Source organism: Lissotriton vulgaris (genome assembly GCF_964263255.1).
Source record: "Lissotriton vulgaris chromosome 5 unlocalized genomic scaffold, aLisVul1.2 SUPER_5_unloc_1, whole genome shotgun sequence".
Classification (NCBI taxonomy): Eukaryota; Metazoa; Chordata; class Amphibia; order Caudata; family Salamandridae; genus Lissotriton; species Lissotriton vulgaris.
This window is the reverse complement of record NW_028240613.1, coordinates 371629-397914: the sequence shown is the minus strand read 5'-3', so window position 1 is coordinate 397914 and position 26286 is coordinate 371629. Positions and strand designations below refer to the sequence as shown.

Sequence of the window (26286 nt, the reverse complement as noted above, 5' to 3'; positions counted from 1 at the left end):
AGACGTGTGGGAATGAAATGTGGTAGAGCTTTTGTGTCTATTATATTTCCATCAGGACATATTCAATATGTGAGATGTAAAAAGGAAAGGCTTCCTTCTGTTCCTAGAAGGTAAGGTAATATATCCAGAAAGATAAGGTTGAATCCAGACTGAGAGACATACCAAGAGATGAAAGCCAGGAGTGAATAGAAGTGAAACCTCTTTCCTAATCCAATGATATTTCAAAGCATACCAGGTGATAGCTGCCTGCAAAGGCAACACCTTCTCAGCATATTGGAGAGCTCCATGATCAGTACCGCATAGAGCAGCAGTTCTATATGGGTGATGAAGCTAGTGACAGGATGGAGCCCCGAGAAAGAACTCATTGTGTAGGTTCCAAAATTCCTGGTCGATATAGGATATTCCTGCAGATTCCTCACCTTAAGAATATTCCCGCTGGTGTCAGATTCCGAAAAGCTTTTCCACTGCAGCAGCTTTCCTGAGCCACCAGGTGGCATCCTATGACTCTGCTAGTCTAATATAAGGTTACAATCATGTAGTAGATGCCACCATGTGCTGACATCAATTTAGGAAGTTTTTTGCACCCCAGCGAGGCATGCAAAAAAGAATTAAGACAAAAACAACGACTGGGGCAAAACAACAATATATTTGCATACCCGAATTTTTATTATATATGTGGCAAAGAATAGCAGGTGGAGGAGAGAGGGAAGTGAGAAATCTGCATGAAAATTAGGTATCCACCAAAAATACGGTCACCGAATACAAGTAACTTTTAGTTTTGATCTTCCTGCAGATTCCACTCTTTAAGAAAAAGTCCCAAAGCAATGCACTCTAGGAGGTGGGAATGAGTAGTGTAAATTAACCAAAGACTGCAGCACAACCATGGCAACGTATTGGTCACTTTGTGTTTGAGCCATGAGATAGTAATGTTTAGAAAACATATGCAGGGATGACCGCTTAGCTGTCTGACAGATTTCACCCACAAAAAAGCCTTTGGTGAAAGCTGCGAAAGCAGCAATGCTTCTAGTGGAGTGGGCATAAGTGCCCTTTCATGGTCTTCCTTGGCCAAGGTGAAGCAGATACTAAGACACATGATCCTGTATAGTGTGGTTGATGTAAAATGAGCCTGCAAGCTTGGGGTCCAATCTATGCAGTCATTCTTCCTCCTTGGTGGGATGAGAGGAAGAGAAGAAAGATGGACGAGTAACAAACTGGGCCAAGTGAAAGGTGAAAACACCCTTGGGCACATATGCAAGATCAACTTGTCAGGTTAGGTGTGATTTACAGAGATCCAAGCCTAGCGATTCACAACACTGCACACATTTTTCCAGAAGCCTGCACAAATGGATTTCTACTAGTCGAGATGACGTATGCAGTCTCTCCAAAGAGGCAAAAGCACTGTAGCTGGCACTGCTCAGTCTTCATATGTGCAGTCATAGAAATTGGTTATTAGGTTTAAGGAAAGGACCATGCGGCATGCCCGCCCTGTATAAAATAGGAAGATGCGACCGAACGAGGAGTACCAACAGATTAGAGTATCAATTCCTCTTTGCCCAAAATGGGGCTGCATGTCTTTCGCGGTGCCCTCTGATATCCGAACCAGGTCGGTAAGAATTTCTTGATGCTGTGCCCATTAGAACGTCCGGTCCCACTGCAGAGCCCGCACATGCCATCTGGCTTGGTCCACTAGCAGGATGCAGGGGGCCATGAAGCCCAACAGCTGCAGATTCAGTCTCACCGAAATCCAGGCTGGAGGCTGAAACATCATAGCCTGAATATCTTGGACTCCCCACTCTGAAGGATAGGCCCGAAACTGCACCGTGTCCAGAATATGAAACGGGGAAACAACATAGGACCTAGCAACTAAACAATTTGATTTTGCAGGATGGAATAGTACTATTGAATAGTACTATTGAAATATGAGGTGACCAGGGGGAAATTATTTGAAGATCGGTCTTGGTTAATAACCCAAATCTCTTCCATTGATGGAGAGATCTTGAAAGAGCGTCTTGCAATCTGACAGTGTTAAGGTTTTACAAAATAAACACAGAAGATCTCATCAGTTGTCAGAAAAATGTGTTTGATATCGTTGCCTCCTCACTCAGAATAAAGTTATTCACGGATGGCGATGGGGCTAATTCAACACCTAAAGGCAGAAAACTTTCTGTGGAGGATTTAAATTGGAAGAATTTTTTGCAGGGAAATAGGTAGTCGTTTGTACTGACAACAAACATAAATGACTTATTCAGTCACTGAGTGTGGTGACATTTTACATGCTCTGGTAGAGAACAGCCAGAAACTCATGGTGGAATAGGAATAGAACGAACCTTTAGTATAATAAAGGGAACTTCTTCACCGGAAGCCAGAAAAACAGATGGAAATTATGTTGCTAAGTAATTAGTATATTCAATTTATTAAAAAATCATGCCGGTATCCAGTGAAAAATTGTAGTGGCAATTATTTATGTGTTCCCTTTTTGACAGTGTGTTTCCCAATGCACTTCTTAACCTGGAAAGTAATAAGCGTAATAGCCTCGGCAAAACACTTCAAAGTGGATCATAAAATAACCAGGGAAATTATTCAAAGGAGGGGTAATCAATTCAAGAGCATTTTATAGCCAATAAGTAGGAAATGCACAGCTGATTGAGTAAGGAAAGCGGTTTACTTAGTACAATAATAGTTGAAACAACTGGACTGTTCTAATAAATATTTAAGTAAATCAAAATAATATAGAGGATATAATATGGCCTACGGACAGATATAACCTAAGTTTCTAGCAAACCTAGTTTTATTTTTATTTTTTAAAACTTTATTTTTGGAGTTTTACATCAACAACCTTCATCAAAGAGTGCATTATAGTTACACATTTCAGTCTATGTTTCACAATGCATGTGTAGAGTCAGATCACCGGAACATATATCACAGTATGTCGATACAATATCATCACCAGTCATTCCAATAGTGCAATCAGTTACAGCACGCATCATAGCACAGGCTCCACATAATTTCACTGTATTCCCATGAAAGAGGAGATCTTCACAAAATTAGCGTACTGCAAGAGAGCGCTTTCGCCACATGGCAGCTCTGGTACAAAAGCCTCATAGCAGGATGATCCAATGTCTGCTTGTAAAGCACCCTCCAAAGATCCCGCACAAAGTGCCCTCCATAACAATCTGGGCTACTTGATAGTACCTCACATATGTTCGTACAGTGAAGAATACTCCAATGAGACAGTCAAGGGGGTTCTTAGACCGGTGGCCACTCCTCGGTTTCGGCATTCTCTTGTAATAGGTAACATCGCAAAGGGGCCCAAATATCACTGGGCCGTGAAGTTATTTGCAACAATTCAGAACATGTATTTAACTGCTCCTGGCAATAAGTTAGATCATGCAGCCATTCCTTGAATTTAGGGGCCTGCCCCTACCCCATCGACATGCAACTCTCCTTTTTGCCACCAGGAGGGCTAGTGCAACAAACTTGCGGTGTGCCGCCTGTAGGGGTTCTACGTACCCCAATAGCGCTAGAACAGGGGAGGGAGCTATCTCAGTGTGAATCATTTTGGACAGCGCTGCGAGTACCTGAACCCAGTAGAGCTGGACTGCATCGCACGCCCATGCAAGATGTAGAAAGTCAGCCCCTGGAGCATGGCATCTGTCACAGTTGTCAGTAGTGCGAAGTTGAAGTCTATACATTCGGGCCGGGGTGTAATATATGCAATGTAAAAACTTGTAATGTATAATTCTATATCTACTGCTAGCAGAGATGCATTCTGTTTGCTGGAGGCAAAATGCCCATTGTTTGTCTGTGAGAGGTATTTCTAAATCTCGGTCCCATTTCAGTTTGGCTGCCAAAGGTAAGTAATCTATTTGTGTATGTACTGTCCTGTATATTGTCGACACTAGCTTACGAGGGTTGTCATTTTGGAGTATAAGCTGCAGAGGAACTAAGGGCACAGGTTCATTCGGAAAGTCAGGCGTTAGGGCTTTCAGTCCTTGACGGATCCTGATGTATAGAAAGATTTCAAGCGGATATGGTTGTATGCCTTCATACAGATGTTCCATGGAGCGAAACGTACCATCATGATATAGATCCCCCCCATGTTTCCACATGAATCTTGTGGAGCAGTTTGCGAAATTCCGTTTCCTGCAATAAGGGCATATTCGGGTGGTAGGCCAGTGGCAACAGCGGCGCATAGAGCATTGTAACCTCCAGTCTAGCAGCCAGTCGGGCTCACGCGGTAACCGTGCTCATTACGGTTGTGGGCGTTTTATCCCTGCCAGATACCAAAGCGTAGAGTGCGCCCTCTATGGGGATAGGATGGGCCAGCCAGTGCGCAGCGGCTAGTTGGGGCATATATCTAGGTTGATGTACCCAAAAATAGGCAAAATGAGCTTGGGCTGCTTGGTAATATAGCTCAAAATCCGGAACACCAAAACCGCCTTGGTTATAGGGCCGAATCAGGGTGTCCCATTTTAGACGAGGGGACTTCCCGCCCACACTAGTTTAATGAGCTCTGACCGAAGTTGTTGAAAAAAGGACCTGCCCGGGTAGAATGGAATATTCAAAAAGAGGTGTAGTAGTTGTGGAAGGATTACCATTTTGATCAAGGATGTCCTGCCAGCCATAGAAAGAGGCAGGGTAATCCAACGTGCAACGTTATCAATAATGCGATTCATAGTAGTGCCATAGTTGGCTCGGAATAGCTCATCTCTATCTTTTTCTATGTGGATACCCAAGTATTTAAAATCCCCGTCGCTCCAAGTGATAGGATAATCCAAGTCAAACCGTGTTGTGGAAGGCGTGAGCGGAAATATGCAAGACTTACCCCAATTAATCTGAACTCCAGAGAGCCTACCAAATTGTATACATTCCCTAAGAATGGGGTCCAGGTTTTCGCTAGGATCACGTACATACAAAGTGATGTCATCTGCATACATCGATATAAGTATTTGCCTTTGAAAACAACGTAGTGCACTGTCTCTATGATGTTGTCGCAGTTTGGCGGCTAGGGGTTCTGTAGCTATCGCGAATAAGAGAGGCGAGAGGGGACACCCCTGCATGGTCCCCCTGGTGATAGGGAATTCCGCAGATAATCTGCCATTAAGAAGTACTCTGGCCATCGGGCGCTCATAAAGGAGCCGAATCCAGAAGATGAATATTGCCGGAAAGCCCATCCTCTCCAGGACACGAAACACATAATCCCATTCAAGGGAATCAAACGCCTTAGTGGCATCAAGGAAAATGGCCGCCATTGGTTGGTCTTCGTGCACTGAGTTGAGGACGGAGAAAAAAGTACGCAAATTATGTGAGGTTGCCCTGCCAGGCACAAATCCTGATTGGTTGGGTAATATCAGGGTGGGAAGCAGGAGGCTGATCCAATTAGCAATAAATGTGGCAAGTACCTTAACATCGCAATTGAGCAATGAGAGTGGCTGATAAGAGTCACATTTGTTTGCAGGTTTTCCGGGTTTGAGTAGTGATGTAATAAGTGCAGTCCTCCTAGACGGTGGTAAATGGCCTACCTCAAGGGCATCTTCATAGACCTCTCGCAATACTGGGGCCATAAAGTCAATGTAAGTTTTATAAAATTCTATTGGGATTCCGTCTAGTCCCGTGGCCTTCCCTGACCTCATACCCATAATCGCATCTCTCACTCGTCTAATTCAAAGGGCGCTTTAAGAAAGGCCCTTTGTGCATCACTAAGCCAGCCCAGTGAGACGTCTTTAGGTAATCTTGCAGTCGAAGATCTCCTACTCTAGAGGAAGCGTACAATGTGCTGTAATGTGTCACAAAGGAATTGAGGATTCGCGTAGTGTCTCGAATCACCACACCTTCTGGGTCTTAGAGTTCTAATATAATATTGGGTGTGTGCCCCAGTTTAATCGTGGCAGCCAAGGCTTTCCCTGGTCTTTCGCCTTCGCCATAGCGGCAAGCGGTCCAGTACTTGCCCCTAAATTTCGATTCCCTAGTGGCTTCAGCAGCGTACTCAGAAATTTTTTCCCGTACCCTCAAGAGGGCAGAATCAGTGGGAGCTCTAGCCAATGACGGTTCCAGGTGTTTAAGTTCTTTTTCCAATGTCATTATTCGGACCACAATGTTCTTTAGGACCCCGGCTCCTTTAGCAATGCAAATCCCTCTTAGCGTTACCTTGAACGCGTCCCAAATAGTTTCAACGTCCCTAACTGAATCTTTATTCCTTCTGAAAAAATACAGACACTCATCACGCAGCTCCTCTTGAAAGGTGGCGTCCAGCAACATCGTAGGTTGCATTCGCCAAGCAGTTGTAGGGGAGCCTAGGTCCACCGAGCGCAGCGGATTCTCACAGGGGAGTGATCCGAATATGTTCTGGGGAGGTGCTGTGATAGAACAAGCGTGGTATAAAGCTGTGGCGTCAGGAATATATAGTCAAGCCTGGCCCATGAGCGTGCTTGTGCCGTAAAGTGTGTGCCCTCCCTCGTATCAATGTGCAGGCGTCTCCAGGCGTCTACCAAATTGTGGTCTGTAACTGCAGCACGAAGTTCCGTCCTTGCCCTAGTGTAATGTTGTGGCGCTGGGTGTGATCTGTCCAAGGAAGGATCTAGTGTGGTGTTAAAGTCTCCTCCCCAAATGAGGTGATGCGGCCCTGTCCCCACAATCGCCGCCCATAGCTCAATGAAGAACCCCGGGTCGTCAACGTTGGGACCGTAGCAGCACACCAATGTGACCGCTATGTGTCCTATTCTACCCCACATCATGCAGTATCTCCCCTGAGAGTCCATCTTGGACCCAGCCATAGTAAAGGGTGTACCCCTCCTCACCAAAATTGCTGTGCCCCTAGCATATGTCGAGAAGGATGAGAACACTGTGTGAATCGCCCACCTGTTGGCAAAGGTGTGAGTAGTCTGTGCCCTGAAGTGAGTTTCTTGGAGAAAGGCTATGTGCACTGAGTGGCGATCTAGGTACGACAGAACCGGTCGCCATTTCCTGGGGCCCCCAAGGCCTCTTACATTCCACGTTAAGATATTTGGAGTGGTGTAAGGTCTCATCTCTAAAAAGGTTATTTGATGATGGCCATTGATCAATCATTCTGAATCTTAGTGTAGCTTACACTCCGGTGGTCGTCAGAATACTTGTGCTTATGTGTATAAACTGCACTGCGAGAATGCCTTCTCGCACACAACTACAAATTCCTGTTGTATCAAGATATAGCAACTCCTCGGTAGGTTTCACGCCCAAAATTATCTTGTAACATTGTAACCAAACATTTCCTCCCTCCCCCTATGCAACAACCCCAAAAGTCCCAATCTGGAAGCAGCTAAAAAGACAGTTACAAGCAATGCGATAAGTCTTATCCAATATTGTGCAAGGTTCCACCCCCCATCCTCCCTACATCGCAAGTCTCGCTCAGCCACCTGCCTAGCTGAGACTACCTGCGCTGTGGCTGCTCTCCCAGATAAGAGTGTTGCTCAACCGTGGTTCTCTCTCCGAGGCCTGTCTGCCTCGTGGTGCGCCGCGGTCTATTGTAGGCTGCAGTTCCCCACCAGTGCTTCCAACAGAGCATAGGCTCAGCTTCGGACCAAAACTCCGGTCGTCATAACTTCATAACGATAAGACGTAAGATGTTGAAATTTTCACCGAGGCTGCATATCTGTATTCTCTGCGTCCGAGAGTGGTTTGGACGGGCAAAGGAGTGGGAAAAACAGGATAAATATCGGATTTTGTTTCCAGGCTGCAGGAGCCTCACATGAATGCGGCCATTCTGCTTGTGCGCTCTCTAGCGCCCCCGCAAACCTAGTTTTAACGTTGGTGGAATATAACCGATATAAATGATTCAACTAGGAGATTGAGGCATTCAAATACAAAACAGCTCATGCCTATATAATGGAGAAGTCCCCATTAGTGCATCTCTATATTTGTTTAAGACATCGGTCCCCACCCATTTTCTGAAGTTGCTTGACTCTCATAGTAACAAAAACATTAGGCACTAAAAGGTCCAGGACAGCCGAATTAAGCTCCTTTAACCAAGGTTTGGTTAAAACAAAGAAAACTGGTCACACTAAAATGAGAACATCAGGGTATTTAATTTGTAGGTTGGTAATTTCTATATCCTCTAAAAATGCTAAAGTGCATTGTGCCTCAGAATGGGTCCTCTCACAGCAAGAGGAATTGGCACAGTTAGTAATTTGTGGGGCGCGATTTTGCTTTTTATCGCCCAACACGTCAAGTGACAATTTCAACATTAGAGACCACATACTTGCCCAATACTCTGATGCCCTACTGACTTCACATGTGCTTGAAAGACTCATAACAAGACTTCTGACCTTTGGCCTTTTAACTGAACATATGAACTGAAAGTCATGGGAGAAATATTTTATTCTCTCATAGTCAGATGATCATAGCAGAGGATTATTGCTCCCTGATTTGGCCCTACTCCCAAGGTCAGATTTGGGCCTCTTGGAAGTTAAAAACAGAGCTGAGGGAGGGGGTAACCAAGAGGCAGACTGGGCAAGGGAGCAGTTGAGGTAGGGCTGCAAGTTTGAAGACTGAAACCACCAGTCCTCATCTCCAACTAGAACGTCAGCAGAGCCTCAGAAGAAAGGGGCTAAAATGGACGCCGGGTGGGGGAAGGGCAGTGGGAAAGCTGGGATTTAAGTCGAGGATCACAACTGTGCAGGTCAGAGACTGGACTTACATCCTACTTTCTTGTGTTTAATACCAAAGGTCAATGCGTTATGTTCCGTTATTTAATAATGATTATTCAATTATTGTATTGGGTTCAATAAATCCCCTTATCAAATCTTAAACCAAACTGACACTGAAAACACACAGCTTGGTTACTTACTGGTAATCTTAATTACTCCGGTTCCTACTCTTCCTCGTCATAGTCTTTAGATGTTCAACATCGGCTCCCTCATGACAAGACCTTTCTCCCAGCCTAGAAGTTAATTATTCCCACCCCGAGATGGCTTCCACTTCCGGTTACTTCTGATGGGTCCTCAAAAGTGAAGTGGTCCTTGGTGCCAAGAAGTGTATCGAAAAACTAGAGACCTTTCAAGGTGGTTCAAAAGGCACAAGAGCATTTTGTCCTAATTCTAAATGATAAGAGTGTTTAAGTTTAAGAGATAGGTATGTCATCAGAGAACAATCTCTCCTCTGTCTGCAGTGTACCTTCCTGGGAGGAAGACTGGGCCTGTGGACACTACTAAAAGGGTGTTTCCCTCCTCAAAGATTCTGATGCGGTCTCTGCAGATAACTCAGATTTTTGGGGAAGCGAAGCAAGATCTTTCTGCATCCAGAGAGAATGCACTTTGCCTTGGTTAAGCACTTGGGACATGATGTCCAGAGGCTTGTAGAGAGAATGCTCTGTTGTTCCAGTGCCCTTTCTCCCATCCCACTCATGCCAAGGGTTCTCAGTGAACTTCAGGAGGACCAAGCAGAAGTGATCTTGGTAGTCCCAGTGTGGCGACGCAATCTTTAGTTTCCTTTTCTCCTCCATATGGCAGTGAGGGAGTTATGCGCACATACCCTCTGAGAGGTGCTACTCGTCCACAGAGGAATTCTTTCTCCTTCAGATGAGGCTTTGGCGTTTGAGAAGATGAACATGCAGGCAAGGATTGTGCTCGGTGGAAGGAGAAACGCTTATTCAGAAATCAAGTCACCCTTTAAAGTTGAAATCCGACTACAGTCATTGAAAGATTTTTGAAAAATGTTGTGATGAGTGGAGTGTTAATCTTACCTCAGGATATTCCGCTTAAGTTTTGGATTTGTTAAGGGATAGGTTTGTCCTTGGGTTAGCAGTCTTTACTTTGATGTGCAAGTGCCCCGCCATTAGAGCATTCAGGAACTCTCTGTTTTTGTGGAACTTATGACCTTTGTTACAAAGTTACTGAGGAGTTTCTTTTTAAAAGTGACCTGCGATTCATTCTCAAATCCGTTCTTGGGATTGCCCATGATACTGCAGACTCTGCAAATATATCTTTTGAGCTATTTGTGAAGGTGGACCTTAGTTTGTAGTCTTACATACAAGGTCCTATTCTTGGAGGCTTTTTCTTTGGGCAGAAAAATAAAGGAGCTGGGCTTGGAGTTCTATACCATTTTTAAGATTCAACCATAAGGTAGTATTGTTCCTCAGATGCCTTCATGGTTTAGTTTTGCCTGAATATTATCTGAATCCCTATTCTACTGAATAGAAGTAACCCCACATGCTAAAGATGAGAATGGAAATGTACTAGCCTAGAACTAAGCATTTATTTAATCTGGATTTTTTTTGTTTGTGGCCTCGGTTCCCTAAATAGTGGTTTGAGGCAGTCAATGGTAACACCAGGCAGGTCACTGAACCAATCTCTCGAGCTGGCTTAGGAGAGACAAGGAGGGTCCCGCTCAACCCAAGTGCATATGATGTCAAAAAGGGGTGTGCCAATTTCTTGTACAGCTTTGAAAGCGTTATCAACCATCGACATACGCTATAAGGTGACTTGGTCTACACCCCACACATTTAGGGCACTACACCATACACTACGGCTACTCAATATTGCCCCAGGAGCCTGGGTATAAAGTATAGTTAAACACAGAGCTCCTGAAGGAGAACATTTAATACTTCAAACTTGTAATATGGCTGGTATTAAAATAGTTGAACCTATACTGTATCAAACAAAAACCGTTTATGTGATCAGGAATACCCCAGTCAATTAAAAAAAAGTATGAGATAATTCAATATGCATGTAACCAATACATATAAATCACAAGTGCAGTTCATGTTCTTTCAGGGTCAAGTGTTGAGAGCAAAACCGACACCCAATAATTTCAATATTCAGATTACAGAATACTTGTTGGTAATTAATGATGACCTGTATGTCCACTTGGAGAATAGCATGAAAGTCCAGTTGATTATAGTTGTGGCCAAATATGAAGGTCAGAGCAGATGCATCCACTTTCGGCTGTGGCAACATCTGACCCTGAACGAACAATTTTTAAAGGAGATATTTTTCCTTTTATGGCTGCCAGTCACACTTTTCCCATTCACTGGTCAGATATAATGCCAGGAACAAGGCTCTATCAAAGACCATGATAGGTCAACAATCATGATCATCCATGTCTGATCTGTAAGCATTCCATTCCGAATCAAAGGAACCCAGTCATCCCATCTGCTCCTTGTCTCTGCCAGCTACTAAAGATGCTGGGGCCCTAAATATCCAGAGTTGCTTTCACAAGCATACCCAGCTTTGCTTCTAGATCAGATACTGAAGATGGTTCAAATGCTGATGGATCTTTTGGAAGGGTGATTTTCTGCAACGTAATTGATTTTGTTTTCGAATTTGCTGTTTTACCAATAACCCATGAAGAGTAGCAGTAGCACAGTAGAGGCACAGGATAGATTTGTAGCACAGCTTTAATAACACTTGTAGTCACCAAATTCAGCCAAGCTCCTAGCCAAAGGTGAACACACTGACAACACTAGTCAAAGGCTGACAACGGCCACAATAGTCATTGTGGCCGTGGAGTTAGGGGCTAATGGCAGTCGCCAGAGCGCCTTACACAGGACAACCAAAAAGGACTCCAGCTTTAGACTAGTACAACATTCCAAACATGGCCTTTGCTGCAAAACACATCTCCAATGTTGGAGGGTCAAGGTCTGTCAGAACGAAAGACCATTAAAGGACTATTTTGTTTTTGAAGTCTCCACTTGGCGCCAAAACGAAGCATTCATAGAAAAATTGAACAATAAGATCCTGGGCATAGTGCACTTGCATAGAGTAACAGTTGCACAGGTGGACAGTGACTGGTCTCCTATTCTGGTATTTTCAAGGGGAACATACTGGACACAGCTCACACAAACTTGGCATGGTGTCAACAGCCTGAAAGACAGTACCTTTCGGAGGTAGGGTCCTGGCAGTTCAGTGGGTACTTGAGCTCGATTACATCTCCATTCTTCTCGCGTAGTAGACCATGCTGCTCTGTGTAGTACTGCACAAGTTCGGCTAAGGTGGCAAACTTCTCACCTCCATACAAGTCATAATAATCTCCTGTGTTCTGGATCTTTATATGCGTCACCTCCTCGTTCCTCCTGCAAGGGAAAAGCAGACAGTTGATAGAAGTGAGTGCCGAGTGATATTGTTCTTGTTCACAATGCCTCTGCACCTGCCACCCCAAATCATCCCTCATTTCGTTTATTTGTTTCGAAGGTTAAAAACCATCATGAAAATACATAATAATCATAATACATAATCTCCATTAAAAACATTTTGAACAACTTGACATTTGTTTAAAAGAAGCAGAAAGAAAAAAAAAAAAAGACGTCCAGTTAAAAAGAAGGGTTTTTGTGAATGGCAGAACCAGAGAGCAGATGTGATGCAAGACCCCATGTAACATTTCAGGTACCTCCCAAACCCACCAATTTCATCATCCCCTTGTATTTCTCAATTTAAAAGCAATTTTAAGGAAACTTATAACAGCAAATAGAGTTCGCGTTTCAGTGGCTTTTTGCAAAAACAGTAAGGCAGATTTGGCATGGATAATATTTGAGTCCTTCAAGACACCCACTAAGAATCTTTGGCGCGGTGTTTTATAAAAGGAACACAATAAGACGAAATGAAGGGTGTCCTGCGGAGACCTATTGTCGCAGCCGCAGGCACCCTTCTGCTCAATTGTTTGAGTGAACCCTAATGGATAAGCTAAAATATGGTGCAACAAATTGAGCCTAAAACGAGTCATTAAAAACCTCTTGTGCTGACTGTACATTAAAAAGAGGTACGGTTCCATACCAACTTGATTAGATACAAGCGAGTGCGCCACTGCCGAGGATTTAGTAGAGTCAAGCTCCCTCCTCCTGCCATTAAATGTATCCAACAATTGACTTTGTACAGAGTGTCTGGAGTATATGTCCACCCTGGAGGGGTCCAAGAATAGCATTTGTTCATCAATATCTCCCAAAGTGTCTTTAACATATTTCAGCCATGGGATTTGGAGGCATTTCTCTTTCAACAAGCAATCCTGGATGATCTGTCTGGATAATTCTGCATTGGGGTTTGACCAGATTTTAAGCCAGGCCAGTATGGGTCTCAGTCTGATGATATCAGCTATATATGTGGTTCCCAGCTCTTCATGAGTAATTGCTGCGGTGATGCTCGGCGGAAGTTTTAACAGTTTTTAAAAAAATTTATCTTCCTCTCTTTGGATTAGTTGTGCATCTCTGAAACCCCACACTTCAGCTCCGTAGATGGTCTTTGAGATGCTAACGAACAAGTTACTTACCTTCGGTAACAATATATCTGTAAGAAACATTAGTTAGTGTTAGATTCCTTACCTTAGAATATCCCCAGGCGTCAGTTTGGATCCGGAAACTTTTGCGTAGCAGTACCCCTGCGCGTCGGTAGGCGTCGTCTGCAGGCGTCCCCTGCGGCTCCGCGTCCGTCGTCGGCGTCGTGTGCCGTGATGACGCCGCTGGAGTATATAGACGCCGCCTCCGCGCGCTGACGTCAGTTTTGTACACAGCTTTTCCGCGCCAGAAAACGCAGAGCCATGAGAGAACCAACACTGGTGCCATTTGAAACTAGGGCCCTGAAAGGGATGTCCTTAACCCTAGGTATCAGTTCGCAGAACGGGGAGGATGGGTGGGTTCGGTAAGGAATCTAACACTAACTAATGTTTCTTACAGATATATCGTTACCGAAGGTAAGTAACTTGTTCATCTGAAAGAAACACGTTAGTGTTAGATTCCTTACCTTAGAACAGATACCCCAGCAATACCAACCCCGGTGGTGGGTCTGCGAACTAATACATTCCTACACCAGAAAGTCCTGGAGGACAGAACGGCCAAAGAAGCCATCCCTCCGGACTAGACTGTCCAGGCAGTAGTGCCTCGCAAAGGTGTGCAGCGAGGCCCACGTAGCCGCCTGGCAAATGTCCTGCAAAGGGACTCCCCGGCCCAGGGCAGTAGTAGCCGCCGTGGCCAGAGTGGAATGGGCCCTCAGCCCAACAGGAGGCTCCTTCCGAGCCAAAGAGTAGCACGCTTTGATGCACAGAACGACCCACCGAGAGATGGTTCGTTTACACACCGCCCGTCCCTTCTTCGCACCCACGTAGCCAACAAACAGTTGGTCATCCACCCGGAACTGGCGTGTGCGATCCATATAAAATGAAAGCGCACGTTTTGGGTCCAGACGATGGAGCCGCTCTTCATCCTTTGAGGGATGCGGAGGCGGGAAGAAGGAGGGGAGGGTGATGGACTGCCCGATGTGAAAAGCAGAAACTACTTTGGGCAGGAAAGAAGGCCTAGTCCTTAGAACCACCTTGTCAGGATGAATGGACATGAAAGGGGGTTGGACAGAAAGAGCCTGGAGCTCACTCACTCTCCTGGCAGAGGTGATGGCAACCAGGAAAGCCGTCTTTAAAGTCAGGAGACGGAGAGGACAAGAATGAAGGGGCTCAAAGGGAGCACACATCAAAAAGGTTAGAACCAGGTTCAAGTCCCACTGAGGCATCACAAACGGAACAGGTGGATACATGTGTGTGATGCCCTTCAAGAATCTCGTTACAATTGGGGACTTGAACAAAGAAGGCTGATCAGGAAGCCGTAGAAAGGCCGAAAGGGCCGAAAGGTAGCCCTTGATAGTGCCCAGAGCAGAGCCCTGCTGGGCAAGAGAGAGAAGAAAAAGAAGAACCTCGGAAAGAGGGGCAGAAAGAGGATCCACAGCCTTTGCTGTGCACCATGCCACAAATCTGTTCCACCGACAGGCGTATACCGACTTTGTGGAGGGACGCCTGGCTGCCAGAATGACATCACAGACTTCAGGAGGCAAGTCAAATGGCCTCAACTGCCGCCGCTCAATCTCCAAGCATGGAGGTGGAGACTGGACAGGTTCGGGTGGAGGACCGTCCCCTGCTGCTGCGACAGAAGGTCCTCCTGAAGGGGCAGGCGGATCGGGGGACCGACTGACATGCTGAGTAGCTCGGGATACCAGTACCTTCGAGCCCAGTCCGGAGCCACAAGGATAACTTGGGACAGGTCGCGCCTGATCTTCTTCAGCACTCTGGGCAGAAGTGGTATAGGCTGAAAGGCGTATAACAGACCGCAACTCCACTCGCGCCGAAAGGCGTCGCCGTGCGAGTGCCGTCTTGGAAACTCCAACGCGCAGAACTGATGACATTGCGCGTTCTCTTCTGTGGCGAATAGATCTAACCAAGGCTCTCCCCATTGCAGAAAGAGGCCTTGCGCCACGTCCGAGTTCAGACGCCATTCGTGATCCATCGAGCACCGACGGCTGAGTTTGTCCGCCCTGGCGTTCAGAGAACCTGCCAGGTGTTGAACCGTCAAAGTCACGCCCTGACGTTCCAGCCACTGCCAGAGGCGCAGAGCCTCCTGGCAAAGGGTCCACGACCCCACTCCGCCCTGTTTGTTGCAGTACCACATGGCGGTGGTGTTGTCGGTGAACACTTGCACTACACTCCCGTTGACAAAGGGGAGGAATGCCTTCAGTGCTAGACGAATCGCCCGTAGCTCCAACAGGTTGATATGGAGCCGGGACTCCGCCGGAGACCAGATGCCTCTGATCTCTGCCTCTCCCAAGTGGCCACCCCAGCCCTGGAGGGACGCGTCCGTCACGACAACGTGCTCCGGTTGGGGAAGGGAGAGGGATCTGCCACTGACCCAATCGCGGTCCGTAAGCCACCACTGCAGTTGCCTCGCAGTGCCCTCCGAGATCAAGACGTGGTCGGACAAGTTGCCCTGATGCTGGGCCCACTGAAACCTCAGGTCCCACTGCAGAGCCCGCATCCGCCACCGGGCGTGATGCACCAGAAGGATGCAGGAAGCCATCAGTCCCAGCAGCCGCAGCGTCAACCTGACCGAAACCCGGGATAGCGGCTGAAAGATGGGAATCAAAGCCTGAATATCCCGGACCCGCCGTTCCGGAGGATAAACCCGAAACTGCGCCGAGTCCAGAACCGCTCCGATGAAAAGGAGCTTTTGAGAGGGACACAGGTGTGATTTCGGCACATTGATGGAGAACCCCAGGTCGTGCAAGAGGTCTGCCGTCATCTGAAGGTGGTGGACGACTGTCTGGGGCGAGCCCGCCTTCAACAACCAGTCGTCTAGGTAGGGGAAGACTGAAACCCCTAACCTGCGCAGATGGGCTGCGACCACCGCCATCACCTTTGTGAACACCCGTGGGGCGCTGGTAAGGCCGAAGGGGAGCACGATAAACTGAAAGTGCTCCTGGCCTACCGTGAACCGCAGGTAACGCCGGTGGGCCGGCAGGACGGGGATGTGAAAATACGCATCCTGCAAGTCCAACGCTACCATCCAGTCTTGCGGGTCTAGAGCAGCCAAGACCTGAGCTAACGTCAACATCTTGAACTTCTCCTTCCGGAGGAAGCCGTTGACGTTCCTTAGATCCAAGATAGGACGTAGGCCCCCTTTGTCCTTCTTGGGTACCAGAAAGTAGTGGGAATAGCAACCACGTCCTACTTCTGGCCCAGGAACGCGCTCGATGGCCCCCTTGGCCAAGAGGGCCGTAACTTCCTCCTGCAGAAGCGTCAAGTGGTCCCCCGACACACGGTGGTTCTGCGGTGGCATGGCTGGAGGAGTGGTCTCGAAGGGGAGGGAGTAGCCCCTTCGGACGAGTTGCAGCACCCACCTGTCCGACGTAATTGTGCGCCAGTGAGCGTGGTGATGGCGAACCCTGCCACCCACTGGCGTCACATGGGGCCGAAAGCACGGACTAGGAGGATTTGGAGGCAGATGCTGCGGGGGGGGAGGTGTGGCCTGACCCCGCCGTTGACCCCGACCGCCGCCACGGCGGTTTCCACGGCCGCCACCGCGTTGAAAGGATTGTTGCGGCACGTGGCTGGCAGCACGTGTGGGGACGCCCCTTCCTTGGCCACGAAAGGAGCGAAACGAACCCGTTTGCTGGCGCTGGGTCGAGAGACCCAAGGACTTGGCCGTGACCCTGGAGTCCTTGAAACGTTCCAGCGCGTGGTCCGCCTTGTCACCAAACAGGCGACAGCCATCGAACGGCATCCATCAAGGCATTCTGGACATCTGTCGAAAAGTTGGCGGATCTCAGCCAGGCGTGGCGACGAATCGCCACCGTCGTGGACATCGCTCTGCCTAGCGAGTCGGTCGTATCAAGACCACACCGTATAGAATACTTAGCTGCGTCTCGGCCCTCAGCCACAGCCTTGCCGAGTTTTGCCCTCACCTCCATGGGGCATTCTGGCAGTAGTTCCGCGACCGTATCCCACACAGAGTGGGTGTAGCGGCCCAAGAGGCAAGCGGTGTTGCAAGACCGCAGTCCCAAACTCAGGGACGAGAAGACCTTCTTGCCATACTGGTCATACCTCTTGGATTCCCGATCGGGCGGGGCCGACGGGAATGCGGTCTGGGAGGTAGAGGCCTGGATCACCAGACTCTCGGGGGTGGGATGGGTGGACAGGAATTTGGGGTCGTCCGGACAAGGACGGTGGCGTCTGGCCACGTTCCGATCAACAGGCGAACCTGAAGCGGGCCTGGACCACGTGCCCAACAGAACGTCTGACAAGGCTTCGTTAAACGGCAGCAGTGGCTCCTGTGGGCATGACTGCGGTTTGAAGACCTCAGTGAGGAGGTTAGGCCTCACGGCCGCGACGGGGAGCTCAAGGTGTAAGGCCTTGGCAGCCCTCATCAGCACCACTGAATATGCAGCTCCCTCCTCCGACGCCACGGAAGGAGGAGAGACAAAACCAGGGTTAGGAGAGTCGTCCAGACCACTGGCATCCCCCAAATCACCTGTCCAGTCCGGGTCATACTGGCACTCTCGTGACAGAGGGTCCTCGGACCCCTCCCAACCTTCCCCGTAATCTTCATCATCTCCATACTCGTAGTCAACGATGTAGACCGGCTCCTCGGGGTTCACAGGCCCCATCGGCGTCGAGCCTGGCGTCGAGCGACGTCGGTCCGACTCCGCGTCCGGATTCGGGGAGGGTATGGGGACGGCGCCGCCCGGAGCCGGCGCCAGAGCCCCGGCACCGGCCGAAGCCGGCACAGGAGAACCGGCGCCGCGCGGGGACGGCGTCGGGGGTAACCCCGATGGAATCGGAGCCGGCCCGGCCGGATGGCCAGCCGGCGTCGACCCCGAAGGCCGCCGCTGCGGCGGGGTTCGGAGCCGTCGGCGGCAACGGGGCCGGAGCACCCGATGGCATCGAGTCCGGGACACCCGACCCGCTAGGGCCCCCAGACGGTAGCACTGGGCCCGAAGGCGCCGTAGGCCCCGGAGAACTGAGCGCCCTCATGGCCATGAGGAACGCCTCAATCTCCTCAGGCGTCGCACCTTGCCCAGGGACCGGAGGGTATGGGGCAGGCCGCGCCGGCGACTCTCGCGGAGCCGCGGGGTTGGGGTCACCCGAACCCCCGGCCGCGTCGCGCGAGCGTCGGGGGGGGAGTCGGGGGTACGATGACGACGCCCCGACTTCTTGTGTTTCTTACCTGAAGAGCCCGACGAATGGTGACTACTTCCGGAGCGCTCGGCGCGGCTCCGCGACCGCTCCCTCGAACGCTCCCTGGACCTCCGGCCGGACCGGGACCGCTCCCGACGCGGGGCCGACACCCGGAGCTCAAGCAGCTTGCGGGACCGCTCCCGTCTAGCCTTGTTAGTGAGAGCCCGGCAGTCGACGCAGGCGTCCACGTCGTGGTCGGGGCCCAGGCATCGGAGACAGAGTCGGTGATGGTCCGTGACCAACATCGTGCGGTCACAACCGTCACAATTCTTGAAACCGGGCATCCTACCAGGCACCAAAAAGAGATTAGAAGTTTTAACAAAGTTGGTCAAAAGACCGGAGTACTGCTCTTCGGATCTGCGCTTACTGGCGCGGAAAAAAGAAGAACTGACGTCAGCGCGCGGAGGCGGCGTCTATATACTCCAGCGACGTCATCACGGCGCACGACGCCGACGACGGACGCGGAGCCGCAGGGGACGCCTGCAGACGACGCCTACCGACGCGCAGGGGTACTGCTACGCAAAAGTTTCCGGATCCAGACTGACGCCTGGGGATATTCTAAGGTAAGGAATCTAACACTAACGTCTTTCTTTCAGATTGATCTATATAAAGTCATCACCTGCTCTGGGGACCAGCGACCCATTCGACGTGCAAAGTTCAATATAGCCCCATTAGCTGAGACTAGTCTCCTCGCCCTCTCCTCTATCAAAGGGGCGAAGTTTAACTTCTCATCGAATAAAAGGCCCAGATATGGGAATGTTTTAACAGTGTCCAAGACATGATCCCCCAGTTTGAATACGAATTTCTTCTGAGGTTTCTTCCCCACTATCATGATGAAAGATTTTGTCATATTGACGGAGAGGTCCAATTTCCTCATGAAATCCGAGAAACCCTTAATTAAAAGTTGCAAACCAACAGCCGTTCGGGCTAGGAGAACCGCGTCATCGGCGTACAAAAGTACTGGCAGATGACGCGTGCCCACCTTTGGACAGTCAGTTCCCAGTGCTATCAGGTCGCTCTCCAGGCCATTTATATAAAGGGAGAACAGGAATGGCCCCAGGATACACCCCTGCCTCACCCCGCCCGAGCACGGGAAGGGATCAGTACTCACCCCCCGCACTGTAGCGGACCTTGGCAGTGGTGTTCCAATGTAGCTCCCTCAAGATGTTAATGAGATCCGGATCAATTCCTAGGTTAGACATGAGTATCCACAGTTTGGCTCTATTAACGTTGTCGAAAGCTGCTGCTAAGTCCATAAACCCCATGTACATGGTGCCATCAGACGCCTTGGTATACTTAGCGGTGAGCAAGTATAGGTTGAGGCATTGGTCGGTGGTTGACCTGCCTGTTCTGAACCCATACTGGGTGTCCACCCGGATGTTATTGGTGTCAGTCCAATCTAAAAGTCGATTGAGAAGTGCCCTCCCCAGTACCTTGGCGGTGACGTCAATGAGCGAGATTGGTCTATAACACTGCGGGCTGTCCCTACAGCCTTTCTTGTAAATCGGGACAATCACCGCAGTGGACCATGATCTCGGCAGACCCGTTTTAATTGCTGCATTCAATACTCTTGTTACCATTGGGGCCCATAGCTCAGTATTGCTAAGAAAAAGATCTGGGGGGGGTCCCATCCGGGCCCGGGGCTTTGTTTCGTGTTAGACCTAAGATTGCTTTGAGTACTTCATCCAAAGATAGTTCAAGTTTATCTGCCCTTGGTCCCCTCCATATTCCATCACCATTGTCTATCTCCTGTTGGTTGTACAGGGATTTAAAATGAGCGATCCAGTGTTCTGGCAAGATGTTAGAACTGATGACTGGGGAACTTGAGTCATGAAAGCATGGTCTATTTATGATTTTCCAGAACTGGGCATAATCTTTGTTCTCACCAGCCTCCCTTAGGTCTGCCCAGACTTCTTTTTGGAGATTCCCTTTCCTGATCTTTACCTGGGTTTTATAGTTTTGTCTGCAGCGAGTGATTTCAACCTTGTCCCTTGGTGTTTTTTTTAGGCTCAGTTTTAGGTCTCTTAGCGCTTTGGAACAGGTAGAGTCAAACCATCTTGGCGTGGATAACTGCTTTGCGGGCTTCTTAGTTGTCAGGAGTCTCTCGACGATTTTAGTCAAGTTTTCAAACGCCTCTACTACTCCTCTATCCTCTGTTGTGTGTTCTAAACAGGTCTCTATGTGGGCTTTCCCTTCATCCACTAGTTTGGTGTAAAATTCCTGGGGGTTAATCACTGACCACCTTAGGCGTCTCCCATGGTCTATTGGTTGAATTTCTGATTGGAGGATCAACCCTGGGTCTTTTCTGGTTAAATCGTGCCCTTTAATTTCTATTATAATGGGGTTGTGGTCACTAAAGGGACTCCACTCAGTCCTGGTGTTTAAGATCTGATCCCTAGCGCAAGCAGAGATCATTATGTAATCTATTATGGACCCCCCACCTTAGCCCTTAAATGTCGGTGTTGGGGATTCGCCTACCTCAATAGCGGCTAGGTCCATGACATGAGCGAGGGCGAAATTATCTAATAACTTCATCAGAGTTGTACCCTCTTTGCAATGAGAAAAATGGGGGCCCTTTTCTAGTGGACAAGCTGACCAGTCATGAGTCGGGGGGAGTAGTTTGGGGCATAGATGACAATTAAAATCCCCCATCAACAAGACAGTTGGTTCTGGCCCCGTCGTCCTTTGGTCAAGTTCCTCGTTTAGTCTGCTTTCCAACTCTGCTAGTATTGGGAAATTCCCTTCCACTGGTCCGGAGTTATAAAAGTTTACAAACAGTAGACTCTCCCCCTTGTGAAGAAGTCTAACTGTTTGTATGTTATCTGACAAACAATCTGGGTATGACCAGGTACCTTTCAGATCTAAGTCTACATATACTACTAGGCCTCCTTTTGCTCTACCCGAGATTGTTGCTTGGGCGGGTCTAAAGAAACACTTATAGCCCTCCAGTTGACATGGGCCCGGGTCCTTTTCCCAAGTTACTTGGAGTGCTATAACATGAAAACACTTTATAAATTCTAACCATTCCTTACTTTTAAATTTGCCTTCCAGCCCTGCGATATTCCAAGATAGGATGGTTAGACCCTCCATCTTGTCCTTGCCTTTTACTATGTGTGTATCAATTAGTCTATCCTCCCCAGCTATTGGTGAATCTCTTTTAGATATTTTGTTTCCCCCCTGCCTCCGAGGTGAGTCCAATCTCCCAGTTTGGGTACTCTCCTCACTCCCACGTTCGCCCCGTGTTTCTGATCCAGGGCAACTACTGATGGCCAGGCTTACTTCGCTATTATTTTCTGTGGGTGTGAGTCAATCAATATCTTCTAGTGATTGGATTGGGGCAAATCTATTTGTCCATTGTGCGTAATCTCGGGGGGGATAGGGCTGTTCAGGGCGGCTTGCTAGTCTGGGTCTATATGGGCGCTGTGATCTAACCCGCGTCCACCCTCCCTCGTCACCCCCACGATTGTTGTTCCTGAACCTAGGGTAAAAATACCCAAGTGGGAGTGCACAGATAGTGCTGGTTTGGTTCCTATTGGAGTTCTTCAGGATATACTCAACCAGACTAGTGTCCGTGAAGTTTGCAACTATGCAGTCTCCTCTAATGTCTTTGTTTCTCCCTCCGATCCAGTTTGCCCTTCTTACACTTGCTATCTCTCCTCTCTCCCCGTTGTTTAAGGGTCTGTGGATATTCAGCCACTTGGAGATTTTGGAGAGCAGTTGGTATTGGGTTTCTCTCTCGTTTGGCCTAATTTCCGGTACCCCTGCAAAAATGACTACAAAAGGGCACTCCTCGGGGGTAAATCTATGTGTGGGGCGTTGGTATTATAAAAGGGGTCAGGGTCTGTGTAACAGTGATTATAATTCCCTACCCTCTGGGTGCGATCATCCTGTCTCCATTGCATTAATGGTTGTGGGGTGGGTTTCTCTCTTTGTGTATTATTTGCACCTTGATTGTATCTCCCTCTAGAGTTGTCGTTAGTGCCCCCTTTAAGATTTTGGACAATTTTGGGGGCCTCATGAATCTGGACTATTTCTTGCTGAGAGTGACTGACACAGTTGTTATTTTGCGCTCTCTTTGGATTTGCCTTATCGCTTGTGACTTCCTCGGTTAATTGGGGTGGGTCGGGAGGAATTTTTACGAGAGTGTGCTCTAGTATCTTGGATTGTTTGGAGAGCTCACACATTATTTTGTCCACCTTACTTATTATAGGCTTTAATTGTGCCGCAATGAAAGATTCAAACTGTTTTTTCAGATCTGTGACTACTGTGTCGATCCACCCTGGTGGTATGGATTCTACTTGGGAGTTATTTACTGCTATTGTATGCTCTTGTGTACATGTTGGAGAGTTATCTCTTGCTAGTGCTTTCCTCTGTCTCTGGTGTCCCTTATTTCTCCCCAGTCGCTTCCTTTTTTTCCGAAGGGTCGTGTCATTGAGCTCAGAGGTTTCTGGGCCTCAGGTTTGTGCGCAGGGGACGTCCTCTATGTCATTGATTGATTGGGATACACTGCCCTGGGTAGTTGGGCTATCTACTATTAAAACGTCTCTGGAGGGTGTTTGGGTGATAGCATTAAGGTTGGGCGAGGAGGATAAACTCCGTTCCATGCGTTCAATTTAACCTGTCACTTTCTTTAGCATTAGGTCAATTGCTGTAGGTTTATTCCCCTTTGCAAGGGCGCCCTCCTTTATTGTTTCCCCCCGTGTTGGTTTAGGGGTGGGTCTTTTGTTTGATTTGTTCCCAGCCGAGCGAGTATTGGGGTGGGTAGACATAATTCCCTCAAAGATTCCTGACTTATCGCCGCAGTTCTGTGCTGCGTGGATTTCTGCCACTCCTCTTGCGTGAGGTCGAAGGGTTTGACTAATGGCTTTCATAGGGCTTCAAATGGCTTCAATACCCTGTCCAGCTTCCCTATACAAACAAACAATGCAGTTCCTGGATGTATTATCAGGGGAGCGTTGGAGCCAAGGGTGGTGGCCCGTCCCGTCCCTCGTCGTCCCCGGACGGCCACAGAAGGCCCGCCCTCTGCCCGGGCTCCGCCCGGCGCCGTCCGCGACGCTGAGGAAGAGCCGGGCGCGCTGCGTGAGGAAGTGGGCGGAAGTTGTTGCTCAGCCCTCTGGGAGCTGTAGTCTCCAGCCGCCGCGATGGAGTTTGGGCGGCGAGACCACAGCATCAGGGCCCCAGGAGCGAAGTGGCGTCCCGCTGGTGTGACAGGCTTGGATGGACTGCCTGCGTGCTGGTAAGGATGTCCCCGCTCCGTCGAGGAAGAGCCCAGTTTTAATAGCGCCTCTGGGCGCGCTGCGTGAGGAAGTGGGCGGAAGTTGTTGCTCAGCCCTCTGGGAGCTGTAGTCTCCAGCCGCCGCGATGGAGTTTGGGCGGCGAGACCACAGCGTCAGGGCCCCAGGAGCGAAGTGGCGTCCCGCTGGTGTGACAGGCTTGGATGGACTGCCTGCGTGCTGGTAAGGATGTCCCCGCTCCGTCGAGGAAGAGCCCAGTTTTAATAGCGCCTCCGGGCGCGCTGCGTGAGGAAGTGGGCGGAAGTTGTTGCTCAGCCCTCTGGGAGCTGTAGTCTCCAGCCGCCGCGATGGAGTTTGGGCGGCGAGACCACAGCGTCAGGGCCCCAGGAGCGAAGTGGCGTCCCGCTGGTGTGACAGGCTTGGATGGACTGCCTGCGTGCTGGTAAGGATGTCCCCGCTCCGTCGAGGAAGAGCCCAGTTTTAATAGCGCCTCCGGGCGCGCTGCGTGAGGAAGTGGGCAGAAGTTGTTGCTCAGCCCTCTGGGAGCTGTAGTCCCCAGCCGCCGGGATGGAGTTTGGGCGGCGAGACCACAGCGTCAGGGCCCCAGGAGCGAAGTGGCGTCCCGCTGGTGTGACAGGCTTGGATGGACTGCCTGCGTGCTGGTAAGGATGTCCCCGCTCCGTCGAGGAAGAGCCCAGTTTTAATAGCGCCTCCGGGCGCGCTGCGTGAGGAAGTGGGCAGAAGTTGTTGCTCAGCCCTCTGGGAGCTGTAGTCCCCAGCCGCCGGGATGGAGTTTGGGCGGCGAGACCACAGCGTCAGGGCCCCAGGAGCGAAGTGGCGCCCCGCTGGTGTGACAGGCTTGGATGGACTGCCTGCGTGCTGGTAAGGATGTCCCCCCTCATTTACAAAAGGTCACGACATGCACTCAATACATTAATCCATGTTTTTCTCTGGCTTCATCCACATAAAGGAAAAGTTTAAAATCCCACTTGTACATCATGAAAGGCTTTGAGAGGGGAGTGGGGGGGGGGGGGGCGGGGGGGAGGGGGAGAAACATGGGGGCCTAACCTTTAAGAAAACACATTACAACAGGTTATTTGAACAAGGAGAGGGATTGTCTGGTAACTGCAGAATGGCTGAAAAAGGTCACCTTTTTACAATGTGCACAGCAATCCATTGTTGGGCACAACACAAAACAAACAGCAACTCATCCAACAGCTTGGCTTGTAACAGGTCGGTGTTACTGGACCCACATCAAGTTTTTGCAGAAGGGTTTCTGATCACCAAAATAAAACCCACTACTGCGGGAGGCAGAGCGAACAAAGTCAACTTCTGCCGCTCAATCACCCCGCATGAAGGTGTAGGTAGTACAGGCTTAGGTGCAAGGACTGACTTGTTGCTGCGATACAAGATCCTGCCGAAGGGAGGAGCAATGCTCATGTCAAGAGTTCGGGTACCACACTCTCCGCATTTATTTGGGGAGCCACTAGGATGACTTGGGACCAGTTGTTCCAGATCTTCTTTCGACATCATGGCAGTAGAGGAAGGGACGGGAAAGCATACAGGAGCCCTGTGCTCCTCTCTATATGGAATGTGTATCAGAGAGAGTCTTTTTGGCTACTCCAACGCACAGAAATATTGACACTGCGCTCAAAGAGATCGAGTTAGGGTTCTACACACTGTTGGAATAAGCCCTGCGCCACTTACACTGGGTGTAGCTATTCATCATCCGGTAGGCATCGCCTATTCAGATCGTCAGACCCGGTATTTAAAGATCCCAGTAGTTGGTGTACTTACAGGGGGATGCCCTGACGATTCAGATAGTCCCAAAGGTGCATGGCCTTTTGGCAAGGAGCCCAGAATACCAGTCTACCCTGCTTGTTGCAATACTGCATAGCAATAGTGCTCTCTGTGAAGATCTAAATCAACCCCCATAGAAGCAGTCCGCTTTGGCGGATACTCGAAACTGGTCCAAGTCTATTCTTTTTCCACAGACGGACTCTGCAATGCCCTAAATAGCTGATGTAAGAAATGGGGGTTACCCAAATCTCCAAGGGGGTAGCATGGAACCAAGCGGGCAGGCCAAACTTCGGAGGACATGTGAAGCACTCACGCAGTACCCACAGGCAACACACCAGGCACACCACAGAAGAGGCAGGACACCAGTTTGAGTTGGAAAATTAAGAAGTTTAGTATCTCCAACCTGCAAGGCAAAAATGCATCAACAGTGGTATCATAACACGGCGCCAACTGGCACCAGAGCCAAGTGTATAAAGGGGGGATTATTTACATGGGAAGTAAGGGCTGAGTCTGTAAGTCCATAGCTGAAAATAAAGAAGAATGTTTACATGGTCTTTAAATCTGGGGTCACAATGGCGGGGCCAACTCAGGCTCTCATCCTTAGCAGTTTAACTCCAACCCAACCCCTGTAAAGGAAAACCTCAGGGCATCACAGTAAATCCCAACAGACAGGAACACCTGTAATAAATCAGCAGTGGGATATAACCAGGGGCCTGGAATGACACGTCAGGCCAGCACCGGGGCAGAACACCTGCAGTAAAAGGGCACATTAACATTAGATATCGGTCTCATCACCTTAGGC

At 49.2% G+C, this 26286-nt stretch overlaps 1 protein-coding gene across 1 annotated transcript in view; it reads right to left on the bottom strand.

Annotated features, from left to right (window-relative positions):
* The window catches only part of LOC147672981 (tyrosine-protein phosphatase non-receptor type 11-like), a 302524-nt gene that overhangs the window by 141209 nt on the left and 135029 nt on the right, over positions 1–26286 (bottom strand). The window contains exon 3 of the mRNA XM_086947841.1: positions 11849–12043. Within this exon, the coding sequence (XP_086803967.1) occupies positions 11849–12043 (195 nt within the window). The remainder of the gene's footprint in view (positions 1–11848; positions 12044–26286) is intronic.